The 16534-nt window shown below is 34.4% G+C and overlaps 1 protein-coding gene and 2 pseudogenes across 1 annotated transcript; 1 reads left to right on the top strand and 2 right to left on the bottom strand.

The window, feature by feature from the left end:
* Positions 1 to 5895: 5895 nt before the first annotated feature.
* Positions 5896 to 9262, bottom strand: LOC120156663 (annotated as a pseudogene).
* A 2744-nt stretch (positions 9263 to 12006) lies between these two features.
* LOC120156661 lies at positions 12007 to 14315 on the top strand. The gene is made up of 3 exons (XM_039167958.1): positions 12007 to 12100; positions 12355 to 12542; positions 13835 to 14315. Exons 2-3 carry the CDS (start codon positions 12361 to 12363, stop codon positions 14019 to 14021), a joined length of 369 nt encoding a protein of 122 aa, XP_039023889.1. The 5' UTR covers positions 12007 to 12100; positions 12355 to 12360; the 3' UTR covers positions 14022 to 14315.
* A 1140-nt stretch (positions 14316 to 15455) lies between these two features.
* On the bottom strand, positions 15456 to 16253 carry LOC120156683 (annotated as a pseudogene).
* Between the last annotated feature and the right edge of the window lie 281 nt (positions 16254 to 16534).

Consider the following 16534-nt stretch of genomic DNA (forward strand, 5'->3'; position numbering starts at 1 on the left):
AAATAGCATAGATGGATAATTAAAGGGGCAATTTAGTCTTTTCAGCTTAAAGAATATTTTGTATTTCTTTAAATATAAGTGATACACGTGGGTTTTGGGAGAGTTCTGGAAGCCTTCTTCTTACTCTCTTCTTCTTCTTCTCGTAGCTTCAACTTAAGGTAAGTTTGATTTTAACTGTTAATTTCTGGAATTTATAAGTTGGTTTTGAATCTTTGGGTATTAAATAAGCTTAAGGAAAGCTTATATAGGATTTAAACAATAAGATAAAGGAATTATGAAGGAATTTACAATATGAGTTTAAGATGGAATTTTGATAGGGTATGGTTGTTGAAGTTTTATGGATGAATTTGACTTGTCATCAATCTAATTAAGAAGTATGAGGTGTTAGAATTGGAATTAGAACACATTGAAATTTTGGTATGATTTTTGAATCTCGTATGGAATATAGGATTTTGAGGTTTAAGATGAAATAAATGAATATAGATTGGTTTAAGTATGTGTACTAGAGTTAAGAATGAAAAGGAGATGATATATGAAGTGTTTGAGAGGAAATGAAGTAATTTTCGGGTTGAAAATATGATTTCTGGGCAAGGGGAATCGGTACCCATTCAAGGGGAACCGATACCCCTTCAAACGAACAAGAATTTCCAGTATGTCATGGGGAACCGATACCCCCATGGGGGGGAACCGATTCCCCCTAAAGGAAAATTGGGAATATGGATTTAATAAGTCATTTAAATTGATAGTATCCAATTACAAGGTGTAGGTATCTATGATTGTCTCGAAATGTACATTTATGTAGATTCTACGCATAAAGAAATTCCGAAACGTTTGGCAAGTAAGATCGATCAAGGGAAAGATAAGAGATTTGAATTGGCTAGTGAGGCCAGGTGAGTGCATATTAGTTAGTTATGGTGCTAAATGGAAACAAGACTTGCGACAAGTCTATTTCCTATGTTAGAATGCATGAATATATGATTATACGTATATGAATGACATGAATTGTATGTATGCATGAATATATGTGTTGATATGCTTTTGAATGTAATGTTATGAGAAGTATGTGCTATATAATGTATATATATACATATGTGAAACTGAACTATGTGACTGCATGAGAAAGATATGAGCCATATGATATGATATAGGTGAACATGAGAAAGCAAAGTATGAGATATAAACTATGTGGTCATAGTAAAATATATATTATTATATGATAAGTAAAATAAGCTGGATAATATTGATCTATAGGATGAAGTGAGAATAGTACACTAACTAGGGGATTTGAACATAAATGATAAGATGAACGTATAGATAAGCTAGATGGGAAAGATTCATAGGTTAAATAAAACTATAACACATGGGTTGTATGATAGAAATTTATGAGGTTATATGAGAAGATTATAGGAGTTATATGAAATTGAATTAAGTAAACATATTAGATTATATATAGAGAAATAATGAAGTGAGATATGTTTATAAGTCTGCCCTAGATGAATACGAAATAAGAGTGCTATATGATTTATATTAGGATGATCTTGAGGATATATATATAGGTAGATATGAAATGAATGAAATGAGTTATATGAATACACAATTATGTGATGAAATGGTGAATTACTGAACATGTGAATATATATATATATATATATATATCTAAGAGAAGACATAAGATTAAGATATAAGCAATGTGACTATAAGTATATGTGCTTTAAGTGATATGACTATAAGTATTTCTATTATAATGTTACATGATGTTATGTATGTTAAAGGAATTATGTGATGGTATAAGAATTGATAGGAAATATATATGTGAAAACAAGTATATGTTACGAGACAAAACTTATGATTATAAGCTACGTGAAAGTGTTCCTATCTGTTATATGAAATATATGATCATAGGTGAACAAGATATGATGAGCATGTGAATTATATGGAAATGATCTACGTGTAAGTGAACTACGTGACTATGTGATCATATGAAAAGAAGCTATGTGATAAGTGATATGTGAAAGTGAATTACAAGTTTATATGAATATTTGAAATGAAATAAATGATAACGCCCATGTTATGTGTCATGAGAGCTAGGGGTATAGTTGGCATGCCAAGAGTCGAGGGTCTACGCGGTTCTTAGGGACATATGTATATTCTTTGGAACATGTGTGAAGTCTGGAAAGACACATACTTGATCCCTAGCATATGTATATGATTCTTAAAGAATTCTATGTGGTCCTTATGGACATTATTACATGGCACTACGGTGCAAGTCTACGCGGTTCTTAGGGACATATGTATATTCTTTGGAACATGTGTGAAGTCTGGAAAGACACATACTTGATCCCTAGCATATGTATATGATTCTTAAAGAATTCTATGTGGTCCTTAGGGACATCATTATATGGCACTACGGTGCAATTCTACGGGGCACTTCGGTGCATTTATACGAGCTGTGGTGACAGCATAGTGCACAACCTCTATAGACTCACATATCGATAGTTCTCACATATGTACATGGGCTAATCCAGAGATATGAACAAATATAAGTTAGTGGTATGATAAATGCTATAGAAATGATATGATGTGTGTGTATAGTGTTTGATTGAAAAAGTATGTGATTATATGATAACCTGTGAATGATGAATTATGTGTATGTATGTATTTACTGCGATTAATCTGATATGATTTTATACGATATGAAAAATGCCTGGAATTGCTATAACATGATAGAACATAACATGCATGTATCAATATATGTTTTAAAGTGCATTATAAGTGGTTATGCCTCACTAAGTCTTCGACTTAGCGTGTGATTGTTTCACACGTAGGTTTCGAGAAGAGTAAGGAGGGATGCGGAGCAAGACAGGTCAGTTTTCCTTACCAAAAGATCAGATCAGAAATATTTGACAAAGTATGTATTTGGTTATGTATAAAGTGTTGGCATGTAATAAGTCCTTAAGTACGAGCACTCTGATATAGTCTTTATTTTGATTTAATAAAGTTTTAAATTTCCCGGATTTTTCTTAAGAGTCAAGGTTTGAAAAGTTAATGTAACACTTCGGACTCGTATCCGGGTCGGATACGGGTTGGGGGTGTTACATTGACTTCACAACACGTTTCGTTATCTTTTTTTCAGTACATGGTGTAACACGATGTTCCAAGGTATCGACCTTTCAAATGTGCTCCGTCAACTATAATAACTGGGCGCATGCAAGTAATAAACGAACGAATCTACCAAATAATATACACAAGAAATATAATCATTTAAATGTGAAATGCATGTAACTAACAAAAATGAGTCAACAAAATTATATTGATTTACTAACCGTAGCACCAATGGCGATAAACAGCAACTCAAAGTGTCCATCTCTATCTGTTTTGATATGAGTTACCGACCCAGGATTTTTCAGCTTTAAATTGTGACAATAAGCCGGCAGTTGGGCAAACGATGCTTCTGGCGACCCCCTCAACAATTCCAAGGCATAACATTTGGCTCTCCAAGCTTGAGAATATGATATACTAATCTTGAACCGAGCATTCATGTCAGTCATAATTTCATGTCCCCGATATACCCTGCCATTCAAAAACATTAACTCAGCCAGAAAACCACCCAACATCTTTTTGTTTGTCTGTCTATGGTGAGGAAAAACTTGGGTTCTTGAACATGTATGTTTATCAATAAAAGTCCTAACTTGAAACATTTCGCAATCTTTTATTCTCTTTGCAATCATACGCCACGTACAGTTTTTGTCAATCATACACCTTGTTTCGAAACGATCTTTGCTTGATTTGTTAACTTTTAGTTGATAGCCATCTTCCACACATTTCGTATACAAAGCTATCTTCAAGTCTTCCTTTGTATCAAAACAATCATCTTTCTTGATACGAATAACTTTTGTGTAACAATCAACTGCTTTCTTTACCAACTCTTCTTCCGGTATCTGAAGTAATTCTGGCATATTCCAGTTATACGCCGTGGCATTTTCTTTTCTTCGGGGACTTTTTCTTCTTCAGGATTATATGAATTACAGAATGGATGTTCAACATGTTCATTCACAGTCGTAACTTCCTCCTCATTATCATCAACAATACATTCTTCGGCAACGGCTGTTTCATCATCAAAATTCGGGTATTGACCAATATCAAAATCATTACACGCAGGGTCTGTTCTTCTTCTGAAACATCATCAAAATCCGTGTATTGACCAATATCAAAGTCCGGATATTGACCAAGACCAAATTTCGAATACTGACTAGTACTCACAATTTTTCTGTTGGCTCATCATCGTCTAACTGGTCAATACGAAAACCGGAATTTGGTGCTGAAAGTTGATTGGGATTTGGATTAGAGAAAGGTTGTGGGTTTTGAGAAAAACTTAGTTGATTACTACCCGCTACTGACCCAACAATACTACTTCTAGGTTCAACAACATACAATGTAACATCATCTTGTGAAACACTAATGTAAGCAATGAATCGTTCAACATCTTCATTGTCGGTTAACAAATAAACTTTATCATTCTCTGATAAGATAGCCTAAATCCACTTAGGGGCTCTAAATTCAATTTATTTGAAACACGTAGCATTAGAGTTTCATAAGTTAACTTTGTAAAGACAATTTTAGTTGAAGATTCATGGGTAAAGGCATATATTGTAAAACACCATGAACATTATCCCATGACCCTCCAATACACAAATCTATCCAAACATGATCAACATTAGATGATTTCATGGTTGTAAATTAATTTACTAAACAGACGAGCTGCGAAACTAAAACCTGTTGCCGGATTGGGAAGGATGTCGTTGGATATAGGAACGGATGTCGCCGGAGAGAGTGATAGATGGAGATGGAATGAGTTGCGATTTAGGGATTTAGTTTATGATTTGCTGCTGTTGCGTACTTATATACCCAAAATTTCAGTGTTGTGATTTACAGATTCTCGTTGCGATTTATGGATTATCGTTGCGATTTACAGATTCTCGTTGCGATTTACGGATTATCGTTGCGATTTACGGATACGCGTTGCGATATACGGATACGCATTGCGATTTACGGATACGCGTTGCGATTTACTGATACGCGTTGCTATTTACGGATACACGTTGCGGTTTACGGATACGCGTTGCGATTTATGTGTTCGCGTTGCGATTTTTATATTCGCGTTGCGATTCTTGAAAATCGCAATGCGAATTTGTACTATCGCATTGCGATTTTCAAGAATCGCGTTGCGATTTTGGAAACTGATTTGCGATTCTGGGGATCGCGTTGCGATTTTTATTTCGCGTTGCGATTTTGGTCATTTTGGCAAATCCAAAAAAAGTTGGTTAAAATCGTATATTATAAGGCATTTTTGGTCACTGAGGCGATTTTCTCAAAATATAAATACAAAGACACATGGTTTTAGTGAATTATGTTGGAATGATTGTTTAGGTCATTAAAGTTTTAAATGTTACTAAATGATTATTAGAAATTTTAAACAATTACAAATTAATCATTGAATTTATCAAAATGATAAAATAATTACTAAATTTTATGAAATATTAGAAAATGATGATTGAACTTATTAAATTATATAATTTATTATAATATCACAATAACTATTTTATATCTTTTAAATTTTCAATAATTAAAATAATTATTTGAAGATAAATTAATGAACCTGAGCATACTTTATCCTAAATCTATACAATGTCTTACAAGAAACACGACTCATACATACATATATATATATATATATATATATATATGAACATAGGACGGTTAAAAGAGCTGGATCGACGTAACCAATAAATACCATTTTGAATACATATATATTATTTTTATATGATAATCTAGGCAAATCTTATTATACAAAAAATTAATATGAATTAAACAAAATGATATAAATATTTTAAAATAAGTTGAAATGAACTAATATTACATTCCAGATGAAAGAGCCAATATATGATTGTCTCGTTCTCGAGCAGTTGCTGAAAGCTGGAATACAAATGCATTAAGAATAGCACCAGCAGCCTATGCCATACAGCTACTCGTGCCTTGAGAATACTTACTGTCGACAATATCAGCGCATCTTGTAGAACTGAACTCTCGAAACCACACAACGTCTACCGTTCAACGAATATTCACCATTATATCGACGTCTCTCAGGTTCTTCTTGTTTGGTGCAACAGTCATGCTCCCAACTATTGCCTCCCCTTCGCAAATGGTTAGCACATCCTCTAGGTAAAGGACTGTTTGCTTCCAATGTGTAGCTCCGATTTCGGCCTGTATTTTGTTTTTATTCGAAAAAATCGATCTTAGTTTTTTTTAGATAAAAATCGGAAACATGGACATGAGACTTGAGCAGACGCATTATTGTATTGTTGAGTTAAAGGTGATACATAGAATGAAATGGAAATGCAGAAGAAAGTAAAAGATGTAAACCTGTGGAGAAGCCCATCAATTTGTGGCACTTGGTAAATGATACATCGAAGTATGCAACGAAAGCATGGATATAATCATCACGTTGTGCAACGAGCTTAAAAGATGCAGTGAAAGAAGCATCACCAGGAGCCATTTTGGAGATATCCATTGTCTGAACACAGCAGATGAGTTCCAAAGACAATAAGTGGGAGATATGCATAGGTGACACTTCTGCTATTTATTCTCACCTTGAGAAGGTGGCTATTTGTCACAATTTGATTCTGGTCAACTGTGTCCACAAGAGGTTCCATCATAGCTTGCTTTTTGATGCAACTCATGTCAAACCCGTAAACATTATTCCAAACTGTAACGAGGTTATGTCATGGACAGATGTGTAATATAAGAATATGATAACTAAATTCCAAGGAACCACGGTAGAAAAACTGATTGAAAGCACATAACTACTTATGAACTTGAATACAAAGAATGATATCAAAGGATCAGTCTACAATGCTCACATTCAATCTTGTCATCTTTATAATCTGCATCCTCAATTGCTGTCAAGTAAAGAGAAGCCTTATCAGGTAGCACAACACCATCATTGACCTGGCACAGGAAACAGAATAAGAAAACTGAATGAAAAAAACAAATGCAGCATATGGGGAACCAACAAAATCTTGCTTTCAAGAGCAAAGCAATAAACTTAAGGGCAACTCGGCCACCACATAAAACTACAAGCACAATATTACTCAATAGACAATGAAACAAGGGTCTAGTTAAACTCTCAATCGATTAACAGTTATATCTGGAACCTAATCCCTCATTTACAAGCCTCGTTGTGCAAATCATTGCATCCAACAGAGAACGTAAGCAATCATGTTAAAGATTTTAGACAAAGTGCCTCAAACCAAATGAAAAAAAAAACAAGTGGAGTGTTGGAAATGTCAAGAAAACATGGATATTGACCATGCATCATGCAGTTTGTTGTATTAAATTTTTAGATCAGTTGCACAAGAGTAAAGTGGGCATAAATATCATAGGGAAACAACCTATAGAAGGTAACCTTCTTTCATTTTCAGTTGACAATAACCGAAGCCATACCTAACACATACAGCTCCATAAATGTGCCATAGATAGCATACATTATGCTCACTTTTTTGGCCTGTATATGCAAGCATGTAATCCAAGTTGCATGTCAGTTTTACACAACATGCACGCAAATGAATCATCAAGGAACTTTTGATTACATAAAATAAACACAAAAGTACATCTCTATATCAGAAACCATAAAACATATGAAGGAGACTTTAGAAGTACCAATAGAAACAGCAACTTACGAGCCATTTATCACGAGCATATAACACCGTATTCAACATGTTCTCAAACAACAAAAAGTAACCCATCCACTCTGATATAATTATGTCTACTTTGGCAACAGGAAGCTCAATCTCTTCAATCTTTCCCTTCAAAACTGTAACAACTGTAACATAAAATAATCCTCGCGTAAACAGTGGGATGAAATAGAGAAATCAGTATGACAAGACACAACAGATTTTAGTAAAACCCCACCATCAGACAAGCCATTTGTTTCAACAATTTGTTTAGCCATGTCTGCCATCTGAGAGCACTCAACCTAGGAATGGGAAAATATTAACCACAGTAAGCAAACTTGGGATGGAGACTAAGAATGAAATAAATGTAGGTCAGAGAGATATTAAAAGATATATCGAAAATACATATACATATAAAACACAGAAACACATACTGCATAAACATGTGCAGCCCCTGCCTTCGCACAAAACAAGGACAAAATTCCAGTTCCAGCTCCCACATCTAGAACTACTTTGTTCTGGAATAGAAACTTATTCCGATAAATAACGTTTTGATATGTCTTAGTTCGCACTCCATCCTTCAGCATTTCCTGAAACACAGGGACTGTCATCAGAAAGTAAGCATGACATAAATTCGTGGTCAGTTCAAATAAAATGAACAATTACAGCTGAATCTTCATTTACAGACGTTCACCATCCCATATATCAAAAGGCAATTGTACCAAAGCAAAACTATTCTATAAATAACTGAAAATAACCAAGCAAGACAAAGAGCGGCATTGAATAGTCCAAGTCCAGCACACTTACTTCATGAATTCCTGCATACGAAAAAAATGAAGAAAACAAATCAAAATAAACTTCAAAGAACGTATTATCTGAACATAAAATAATAAGAAGCCCCAATATACACGTGCTACATCTCTAAATTTATTGAACATATAAGATGTAATAGGAATAACTAGAACTTCATTAGCTTAGATATAACCAAACTATTGAGCTGAACAAGCTCTTATTTTTGCGAAGATAGAAACTTTCTTCCCTCACGCGAAGCTTCCTCACAGGCCAAGTTAAAGCCAACACTAAAAAAAATCCTCATTCTTCCATAGTTTTCTAATCAACAAGACAAACATCCAAGCTTTAATGAATCTTAAACAAAATAAAAGGAATAACATACCGAAATGAGAGTACGAGTCGAAGTAGTAATCAGCACTGGTTTTATCATCAATATCTACAAAGGTGACTTCGGGCTCTCCCATGGATACATCTTCAGTAGCTTTATCAACGGCGAGGACTGATTCATCGAGATTGGAGCTGTCGGCAGCGACTGCATCGTCGTCGGCGTCTTGGAAACGAATCTTGGTTCCTTCGAATTGGCTCGAAGAGTTGGTGGAGGTTTGACCCGTGTTGCTTCCTTTGCGGCGACCCATTTTCTTAGTGACGGTGATTTAGGGTGTAGCGGAGGAGAGTGGGAGAAGGTTTAGGGTTTTTGAGAGGGCTTTTCTGCTTTGTATTGGGGAAAAAGGTGGGGTCCACTTATGGGCTATCGCAATTTGCTTTGCGTTTAAAAAATTATTGGTTGGCCGCTTGTCGGTAGATTTTTATAGGGACGAAAGTTGTTAATTTTCCAAAAGAAAAAAGGTTAATTTACCAAAAAATTCAAACTACTATGAATTTTTAAATTAGTCCTAAAATTTTAAATTCTTCCTTTCAAGCTTTCATAAGTATATTGTAATGTTGTATTAATTATGTTATGCCATTTGCTAAATGCACTAGTTTTACCATTAAATGCATCTAAAATCTTACATGTGTTCATCAATTAAGTTTTTATTTTTTTTTTGCATCAAAATTTTAAAATATTAGTATTGCATGGACACCATTCTTCCATTTATTTATCAATTAATTTAAAACCACGTATGTTTATCACAAACAAATTAGATCTAATACGCCAAAAAAGACATCAATAGCAATAAAATTCAAGGATGTTATCAAATCAAATTATGTTAAATTTAAGTTATTCATACAATAAGTACACATGTCTTGCCCGTCTGGCTCAGTTGGTAGAGCACAAGGCTTTTAACCTTGTGAATCGTGGGATCGAGTCCCACTGAGGGCAATTTATAACGGAGGTCTTCAACGGAAGTTGTTCTCAAGCTGGTGTTGGGGGCAGCCTACTATCCTACCTCCCCCTTACCCTTTTACATATGAGAATAGAGTCAGCTAATTTTTTTTATACAATAAGCACACGTATTCTCGTTTTAATATACATATTTTAAATATATTTGAAGACATTTAACACCCAAAGAATAGTGAATGGAAAAACTTGATTAACACGTTACTAGTATTTTTTAGGGTTCAATTCGAATGGGTACTTTTGGTATGAGTTGGAAATGAAAATAAATTATTCTACCTTATTATCAAAATTAGTTTTTTATTTTTTATTTTTAGTCTTTGTTAAAAATTGTAATTTCTTAATATTTCTTTTGATCATGTTAGACACTAATAAATTTATCTTACCATTCTCTATCATTTTTATTGATTTAAATTCTCTTGAAACTCCTTTTAAAACTCATTAAAGTAAACACAAAAAATCTACCATTTTGATGTTTTTGGTGTTTATTCAAAAAATTTAAACAATGAAGAGTATTTTTTCGATAAAATAAACTCATACATCAAAATTAGTCTCACCGAATGATCGTAAAATGAGATCAAAGCATTAGAAACTTAGACATTTGGATGGATTTTCACTAATTTTAAACGGATTTTGTGAAAAATCAATCTAAATATAATAAAAATGACTGAAATACAAATGTTTGATATTAATATTGTCACGAATGATGACTAATGACAAGTGATAATTGATCAACAACGAAAACTATAATAATTTACTATTTTCTCCAATAAATTAATTATCTTTTTTATCACATTAGTAATAATTTAATGATCCAATATCGTAATTGATACGCAAACTAAAATTAAACTCAGGTATAGAGAGAGAAATGTATAAAAATTAAGCAACGTAGAAAGGTATCTTAGCAAAAGTAAGAGTTTAAAAAGTGAGAGAGGTGGTTAGGGATGGGCATTGGTCGGGTTAGGTCGGATTTTTGGTTCATCTGATTGATCTGACTAAAACAAGATTTCATCCAAATCGAACCCGAAATATAACTTAAAAGTCCGACCCGAAATAATAAAAAGAAATGTTGTTTTTATTCAATAAAAATAATGACTTATTTGAAAAAATAATATACAGATAGATATTATTATAATTATTCCTAAATATATAAGGTAAAATTATGTATTTTTAGGTCGGATCGGATCGGATATTTTTACCCTAAAGCCGATCCCAATCCGACACAAACACCACATTTAAAAAACCGACGACTCGAATTCATTTTTTTTTAAAACCTAACCCGGTTAAATCGGATCTGATCGAAACCCGTCAGATTCGAGTTTTATGCCCATTCTAGGTGATCAAGAATAACGTCATATCTAATATTTATAACTCATTATGAGATTTGATTAATTATTGTTCAGAAGCTGATATTCACATTTAATTATTCATAACATTATAACTTGAATTTTTATTTATAAATTTACTGTTTTATTTTGTTAAAATAACCGATAATCAAAGATAATCTTATATATTTAAATAATAATATTGAATGAATCAAATATTAATGGATGGAAAGGTGATGAATCATATTTAGGAGGATTATGGGTTAGGTCGGACTAAATTATACATGGTTCATTTGAATTCGATTTTAGTATAACACTTCTTCTCTTACCATTCAACAAGATTCTTAAAGTAAAAATTTACACTCAATCATACTTGACTTTTAACTCAAATATATATATCTCACCCGACTCTAATATATAATTATTATTTTTATCATGTAAAAAGGGATCTAATTAAAAATATATATAAATAGATGAGTATTATAGTAATTGTCCTTAAATATATAAAGATGAATTATATTATTATTCTTGGATCAAATCGGATATTTTTCACCCCAAATTTAGATCCAATTCGATTTGATCTTATAATTAAAAAAGGATCAGCTCAATCTGACCCGAACCTCTAAACATATTAATATTATAAAAAAAAACTTTACGCCAAAAAATGGGGTCAAATACCCATCTATAATCGTATTCTAACCCATTCTTTAGTTGCTAATTGGTTGTTGATGAAGTTTGGACCTTGCAAGCAGCATATTTGTTTCGATTTTTAAGCCTGCTTTGTTCAGGCTGGTCATTAGCCCACTGATCCCAAAAGCCCGGGTGTTCTTCCCAAGGTAAAGCGGCGTGATAAGCCTAGAGCAGTCCACCCTTCAACCTTCTATCGTCTTTCATCTTCCACTTTTATCTCATCAAAGGTAAGATTCAGTTCCTTTGCTTAGATCTACAATTTGCTTGATCTTAGAACATCTCCCATTGTTTTCTTATATTTTTTATTCCCATATCTATTGATTTTAGAGATCGATCACAACCCACAGTGATTTTGTTTTCAATTTCCTTTGCCTTTTATGTTGATTTTTTTTTTCCGCATTCTTTTCGATTGCACCGTTATTTTGGGCAAAACAATATACTGTTTCTTAAAACAATTATTTATGTTTTCAATATGGTGCAGATTTTTATGGCATCAAAATTGCAACAATTGCAATCTAAGGCGTGCCAAGCGTCTAAGTTTTTGGCCAGGAATGGAACTGCTTACTACAAGCAGTTGCTGGAGGAGAACAAACAATACATTCAGGAGCCACCGACAGTTGAGAAGTGCAACGAATTATCTAAGCAGCTGTTCTTCACTCGACTTGCTAGGTATTTGTTTCTTGGCTCTGGTTATTTGTGTTTTATGGGTTACTGCCGTGAAGACCCACAAGTTCTGTTAAATTAATAGGCGCAATGTGTTGTTTAGCACCTCACTTTTATTAACTTAGTTGCCACTTCCACCATGTGCCAATATATATTCTGATTTCATTAACGAGTTACCGAATATGCCTCTATCAAATTGACCACTAAATGTATGCTAGGATGTTTTTTGTGTATTGCACCTACATTATCATTTAAACAAGATTCCATGTGTGTTGGCCCTTGTGACGATTAATGTTAGCCGGACCTGAGGGAGTTTATATATATATGGGGAGAATCATAACCTGCACCTATGTCCAAATATTAGCCACACATGCTATATGGAAAATGAATTCCGGGTAATGTAGATGACTAAGTTTATGGTTCTATTCTAGTGCCAGCGGTTTTGAGCAAGGAAGAATGAGACTGAGACATTAATGTTTTTGCATGTCAAACGTATGTTGTAGAGCTCCAAGATTTTAGGCCTAAAATTTAAAAAAGGCTTATTCAAATTTGCTCTATTTAACTGATGAATACAGTAATTTGAAACTGTTGTAAAAGATATATGATATAACTAGTCTAAACATCAATCAAGTTGATTCTAGCAGTATTTCTTAGACATAAAGCAAGAATGAATTTTTTTTTTTTTTTTTTTGATAGAGATGGCCATTTACGAGGTTGTTTTATAAGAATTTCAACTGTAAAGTCAAATCATGCAGTAGTAACATGATTTTCATTTAGTTCAAAGCTGTCCACAGCCCCCCTGCTATTGCAAAGTTAATGTTTTCGTTGCTTTACCAGTATCTGCTAAAACTTGTGGTTGTTAATAGAGAATTGGATATATTGGCTTGTTAGATGAAATTGCAAGACTTAGATGGTCTTCTGGTTGTATATTGTGCCTGGGAGAAAGAATGAACCATTTTCTGGGAGAATTCCCGGAAAAATGTTATTGTGTTGTTCCTCTCCCTCTGTGTATGTAGCTTGTAGTTTGAGCTTACTAGCAAATATGTCAACTACCGATTTGATGAGAACCTATAAATGAGACTGCAAGGTGCTTGATTGCTTATGATCCCTGTGAACTCATCATTTGGTGTGTTACGACTTACGAAGAGTCAATCATACAACTGCTACTAGTACTACTGTGTTTATTGGCAGTTTCCTTGTTATATGCTTGTGTCATTAGAAAAATATATTGCGGTTTACTCGATGAACCAGATTCCTGAGTAATATCAGAATAACTCCTTTTGGGGCAATCTTTGCAGTATCCCTGGCCGTACTGAGTCGTTCTGGAAGGAGCTAGATTACGTCAAGAACCTGTGGAAGCACAGGTCAGAACTGAAGGTTGAAGATGCTGGTATTGCTGCGTTGTTTGGAATGGAATGCTTTGCATGGTTTTGCGCTGGTGAAATAATGGGAAGGGGTTTTACTTTCACCGGTTACTACCCCTAATGGGTAATCATTTAGTGGAAGGCATTTCAGGGATTTTCATGTATTTGTATGCTTTTTATCATCGTTTGCACGATTGGATTGCGGCCATTATAGATGCATATTTTTCTTGTTTTCGATGAAGTTTTTGAAGCTGAGAAATCACTGATTAACTCGATAGCCTGAATAATTTTTGTAGTCGATATGGCTTAAGCTTGGCAAGTCAGTTACTGTTGTGTTATCCGGTTATTTTAACAAAATTTTATGCACCCTACCCCACTACAAGTTTAATGATAATGGTGCAAATTAATCTTTTCTTCTCTTCTTTCTTCGATGATTTTAATTGTTTCAAGCCACTAATTCGTGGTATATTGATTGTATAGTAGGCTGTTAGTGGTCTAATCTCAAACTGGCCTAGCAATCCTTTAACGGATGCACTTGAGAAAATGAATTATTTGAGTTGATCGAGTTAACTTGAATTTTTATTTAAATTAAGTCAATGTTATGACCCTGCGAGAGAAGAAGAATAATCGAAGGAATAGAGGAATAGAGATTCAAGAAGAGAAGAAAAGGGATTCAAGAAAACTGTGAATTCATTCAATCATATCATGCCTCAACCTAACCTAGTACATTGTTTATATATTTACATTGTACCAACCTATTTATCAGCTGGCAATACAACTGTCTCTAACAGATAGATTCCCTTGCAGGTGCTGTTGGCATAACTTCTTCACTGCTGGCAGTCCTCCCATCTTCTCCGATTTCTATATCTCTCATGATCATGACAATACCCCCTCCATGAAAAGATCCTTGTCCCCAAGGATCAAAACTTAACAATTGTGCCTTAAGCACAATGTAGTTTACCCCAATGACGTTTTCCAACCTTAAATTTATCCACTGCATTTGATTGTACTTCTTCTCCCAATGTTTGTCAAACTTCATAACAAATTAGACCTTCAACTGTCCCTTATGTCCCAACTTGGAAGGCTCCAATGAGGTAATATGTTGATCTCTAGATTTCTTTTTCAACCAACTATCATAATTCACTGTTTGCACCTTCAAGGACTCATATAACAATTTATATGCTACTAACCCCATGCAATGTAAAACGATGCAGGTACCATAGACCCTTACTGCTAGCCTTAATCCTTTTTGAAGAGCATGTGAGGTTTGATGGTAAGATCGAAACTTCAGGTAAATTCTGTCCTTTGTCTTTATACCTCTGTCTATCCATTTTATTTTAGCAAAAAATTTCGGCCTTGCTTGAGTCTTCTGAAAAAAATTCAGATTCAACAGTTTTTGTTTAAGTAACTGATTCCTGCTGCTTTCTTTGTTGAATTCCCAGGTAGTTATGACATTCCACTTCCCTTGAAATGATCCTTGTCCCCAAGGATCAAACAATTTCTTCCTTACAATGATGTGCATGCAAAACCCACCTTTCTCGAGCAATGCCCTTGCCAGTGTAAGCACCCACTTGGTAACAATTTGATTTGCTGTAAATTTTGGCGATGAAACTCCGACACTTTTGCAGTAATCACTAATAAGAACTTTTCCCCCTGGCTTCAACCATTTGAATAAAGATCTAAATAGTGCAGGTTTGTCTTGAATGTGCATAATGGTGTCACAGTTGTAGATAACATCAAAAGTGTTTTCCGGGTAAGTTATTGTAGTGTAATCAACAACTTCAATTTCAACCGCGCAATTGAGTCCACTCGCTCGTTCAAGAGCAATAGCTATCATATTTATGGACAGATCAATGCCCACAACATGGACATCGAATTCTTGTGCCATATAAGAGTCACATCCACCAATGCCACAGCCAACATCGAGAACTTTTTGGCCAGGCTTAAGATCCAACATTGCTACAAACTCTTTGGTTGTGTCGATGTCTCCTGTGCTCACAAATCCTGGACCAAAGGTATGTTCATAACGAAGTATGCTACTAGATTTGTACTATACAGTATCCAAGAAGCGCTGGAATCCCCCATCATAATATGCATTCACCTTTTCCCAGATCCAACAAATATGATTTTGATCCCTTTGGTGATTAACATAAGCACTGATGCACTTGAAGCCAACTAAAGAAAGCTTAAATGAGTTTCATGAATCATCAGTTGCTTGGCATTCTGTAAAGACCTGTGAGTAAAATGAGGGCTCACGGTAATGAGTTGGGTCGTGCTTTTGCTTGCTATCACCAGATGGATGAAAACAAGTCTCCCTGAAGAAAATATGCCATCCTACTTTCAACCACTTCATTTAAACATCCTGGTCCTCTGCCTCATATTTCTTGTTGTACTTCTTCAAGTTCTTTGCAATCACTTCATCCTTTTCATGAGTCAAAAAGGATGGTGGCCTCTGGCGCCACAAGAACTGGAAGAATTGATCCTTCAGTCTCCGATAAAGTGGCTTGCCATTAAAGGACCATATGTTGAAACCATTTTCCATTTCATGAACCGAAGTCACTAAAGTGGCAACATACCTTCCATTGGAATCCCATTCAACGTTTGTTGCCATAAAATGTTCAGCAGTCGCCATGG

Source organism: Hibiscus syriacus, unplaced genomic scaffold, assembly GCF_006381635.1.
Source record: "Hibiscus syriacus cultivar Baekdansim isolate YM2019G1 unplaced genomic scaffold, ASM638163v2 tig00111234_pilon, whole genome shotgun sequence".
Classification (NCBI taxonomy): Eukaryota; Viridiplantae; Streptophyta; class Magnoliopsida; order Malvales; family Malvaceae; genus Hibiscus; species Hibiscus syriacus.